General features: G+C 32.6%; 1 protein-coding gene across 1 annotated transcript; it reads right to left on the bottom strand.

The window, feature by feature from the left end:
• Positions 1–136: 136 nt before the first annotated feature.
• On the bottom strand, positions 137–2,831 carry LOC100631761 (tyrosine-protein kinase STK-like). Its single transcript, XM_020005705.1, has 9 exons — positions 2,710–2,831; positions 2,473–2,664; positions 2,392–2,421; positions 2,232–2,342; positions 2,070–2,177; positions 1,668–2,027; positions 1,554–1,613; positions 1,381–1,510; positions 137–1,321 (listed from the first exon to the last, which is right to left on the bottom strand). The coding sequence occupies exons 2-9, from the start codon at positions 2,543–2,545 to the stop codon at positions 193–195; spliced, it is 2,001 nt and encodes a 666-aa protein (XP_019861264.1). The 5' UTR covers positions 2,546–2,664; positions 2,710–2,831; the 3' UTR covers positions 137–192.
• Between the last annotated feature and the right edge of the window lie 25 nt (positions 2,832–2,856).

Genomic DNA, 2,856 nt, shown 5'->3' with positions numbered 1-2,856 from the left:
GAACTGTATTAAACTAATTTTTGGTGGATTTTTTATGAATTTTAAATAAATCGCGAAATTCATGAAAATTTTGGGCCACGAAAGATTTTAGCTATAAAGTATTTACAAAACAACGACATTAAGCATAGATAAAATAGGAATGACCTCGGGCTACGTGAGCCCCAGGTTGTAATAACTTTATGTAAATGTGTATTAAGTATCATGTGTATCATATTTCATAAGTAAATCAAAAATATTCTTAAAGCTTGGCCTCTTGTCTTTATTTTGTTTCCAGCAGTTTAGCATCAGTTGTTTAAACGGTTCAGGACAACCTTGGGGTAGGAGCATATGATAACCTTTTGACACTGCCTCCTTTACATCTTCATCAGTCATGCCAGAATACGGTTCCTTTCCTTTAGTAACCAGTTCCCATAGTAATATACCAAATGACCAAACATCAGATTTAATACTCAGTTGGTTTAAAGTATATGCTTCAGGTGCTGTCCATCTTATAGCTAGCTTAGTTCCTTCTACCGTCGAGTATTTACTACCATTGAGGTGTTGAGCAAGATGAAAGTTTGCTATCTTGACAGTGTTATGATCTCTTAATAGTATATTCTCTGCTCTTAGATCACAATGAATGTAACCTTGTTCTCCTAGATACATCATACCTTTAGTAACTTGAATAGCAATATCTACCAACTCTGCTGATGTAACTAGATATTTTGTAGTTAGGTAATCTTTGAGGTTTCCATTCATTGGCTCTGTTACAATATAAAAAGGATAGTCTTCAATGCAAACACCATATAGACTGATGATGTTCTTATGGTAGAATTTTACTAATATTTTGGCCTCCTCAATAAATGTTTCTTGTGTAATATCTGTTGCTATATTTGTCTTAATCATAACTGGCCCTTTACCTTTACAATTACCCTTCCATGTCTCTCCAAACCGTCCAGCATTTATGCATTGTTCAAACTTGATTGATGACTTATTAATTTTCCACTCTTCATTCTTTGCAATGGGTATGCTTACTTGTTTGAATATAGGAACTGTTAGTGAGCAGGGCAGACCATCAGCTTTCATCATGTAGTAATGTACCAGGTCATTGAGTGAGTCAAACTGGACACGAGGGTTCATATAATACTTATTCTTCTGAATGTACATGTATATACGGTAATGCGTGATAGCAGCTCCATCATTAAGTGAGAGGGAATAATGCTGTCTAGGATTACTTTCACTATGTCTAATTAGAAAAGTACCTGCTTGAGTGTCTGCTTGACTCAGTCTCTCCTCTGCTTCATCACGACTCACTGTATGATAGTAGATGTACTTGTAGTACCTATTGTTAATAAATAAAGAATCTTTCAATGCGGCTTTGTTATAGTTTTAATTTCTTACATTGGTGAGTATTTCCCTTCAATTGGTAATATATAATTAATTGGTACATATCCTTCTTTGTCTGTACGAAGTGAATACATATACCACCATTCATCATCATCATCATATTTAACAACTTCAAGCACTTCTCCTATAAAAGTAGATTATTATGTATTGTATTATTGTTCCAAAACCTTTCTTTAAAGTTAAGTCATGTGGCCTTAGTCCTTCAAAATTATAACTAGCCATAAATACTGTATAAAGAACAAATTTTATTAAATAAGCACACGCCATACATGCTTATTTACATTTATCCTTTGTGATTAATTTCCTCAATGATTGTAGTAGAGTAGGATCATTAGTAATTTTTAGTATAAAAGACTCTGCTTTTTTATCATCATCAAGGATAACAGGCAGGAGGGATAATCCTCCCTTTGTTATTGTAAACTGAAACAAGTAAAGTAATTCTACTCTTGAGTATCCAATGTATTTCATTGGAACAGCACTCTTCTGTCCAGTCTCCAGTGATTGTACCTCATGTCCATTTGTACTTAACTGAAGTAGTTCATCCTTTTTGAATGAAATAACTGGGTCATTATAATCATCTTGAGCTTCACAGATAGATCCATTGGGTGAAAGCACTGTCTGTGTGGATTTCACTTCTCTATCTGTTGATGTTAATTTGATAAAATATTAATATAAATACTTACTGTAAAAATTTGAAATTTGTTTTTCAAGCAGCTGTACACTAATAGATGATATATTTTCCTGTAGTCCCTCAATCTCTTTTTTATTGTCTTGTAGTACTTCCTTTCGACCTGTTTTAAAGTACATGTATTATGTCATTAGAAGCTAATGAATCATGTATATACTTATTCTGATCCTTAGAGTAGATTGTAAATGTTCATTTTCACTCAGTAACATTTGTTTTTTTGTATTTGCAGCCTTTTCTCTTTCAAATTGTTTGACTTTAGGTTTAAAGTCTTTATAATTATAATTACAATAATGCAATAATAATTATTTATGCTATACCTGATGCCTGCATGCAACTATTGATGAATTCTAAAATTGTCAAAATGAATGCTTATATATAAGTTAATGTATTGTCCCTACCTTGTTTCTGTTTTAACTGTATAAATTGTGCTACTTGACTGTCAAGGAGACCGGCACATACATGTACATTCATTGATTTGATTTTATAATTAAAATAATTCCTCTCATACTTTCTTTGTCATTGTGGTATGGATTCAGCTTTATTACTTCTCCTTCACACATTTCAATTTCCTCTGCAACAATCTTTAATTCCTATTATACATTCATATAAAGTTTCAAAATAATTTGTTGGTATACTTTGTTTCTGATGGTCCTATCATAGACTGTGCAGTGTCCAATTTTCAATAGCATCAAAGCAAATTCTTCTTGCAGCACAGTAAGATTATCACGAGCCCTCAATTGCAAAGCATTCATTAGATGAGTAGCAGCACCACAAATGATAAT

The sequence above is a fragment of the Amphimedon queenslandica genome, unplaced genomic scaffold (assembly GCF_000090795.2).
Source record: "Amphimedon queenslandica unplaced genomic scaffold, v1.1 AMPQUscaffold_11064, whole genome shotgun sequence".
NCBI classification, from domain to species: Eukaryota; Metazoa; Porifera; class Demospongiae; order Haplosclerida; family Niphatidae; genus Amphimedon; species Amphimedon queenslandica.
The sequence above is the reverse complement of the archived record's forward strand: the minus strand, read 5'-3'. Positions and strand labels throughout refer to the sequence as shown.

Excerpts from the sequence above, each read along its gene's own strand:
- LOC100631761 (XM_020005705.1), bottom strand. The coding sequence starts at position 2,545 with ATGAATGTACATGTATGTGCCGGTCTCCTTGACAGTCAAGTAGCACAA. Across the intron at positions 2,343-2,391 it reads TAGTTGCATGCAGGCATCAG|ACTTTAAACCTAAAGTCAAA; the intron begins GTATAGCATAAA and ends ATAATTATAAAG. Across the intron at positions 2,028-2,069 it reads ACAAATTTCAAATTTTTACA|ATAGAGAAGTGAAATCCACA; the intron begins GTAAGTATTTAT and ends TAACATCAACAG.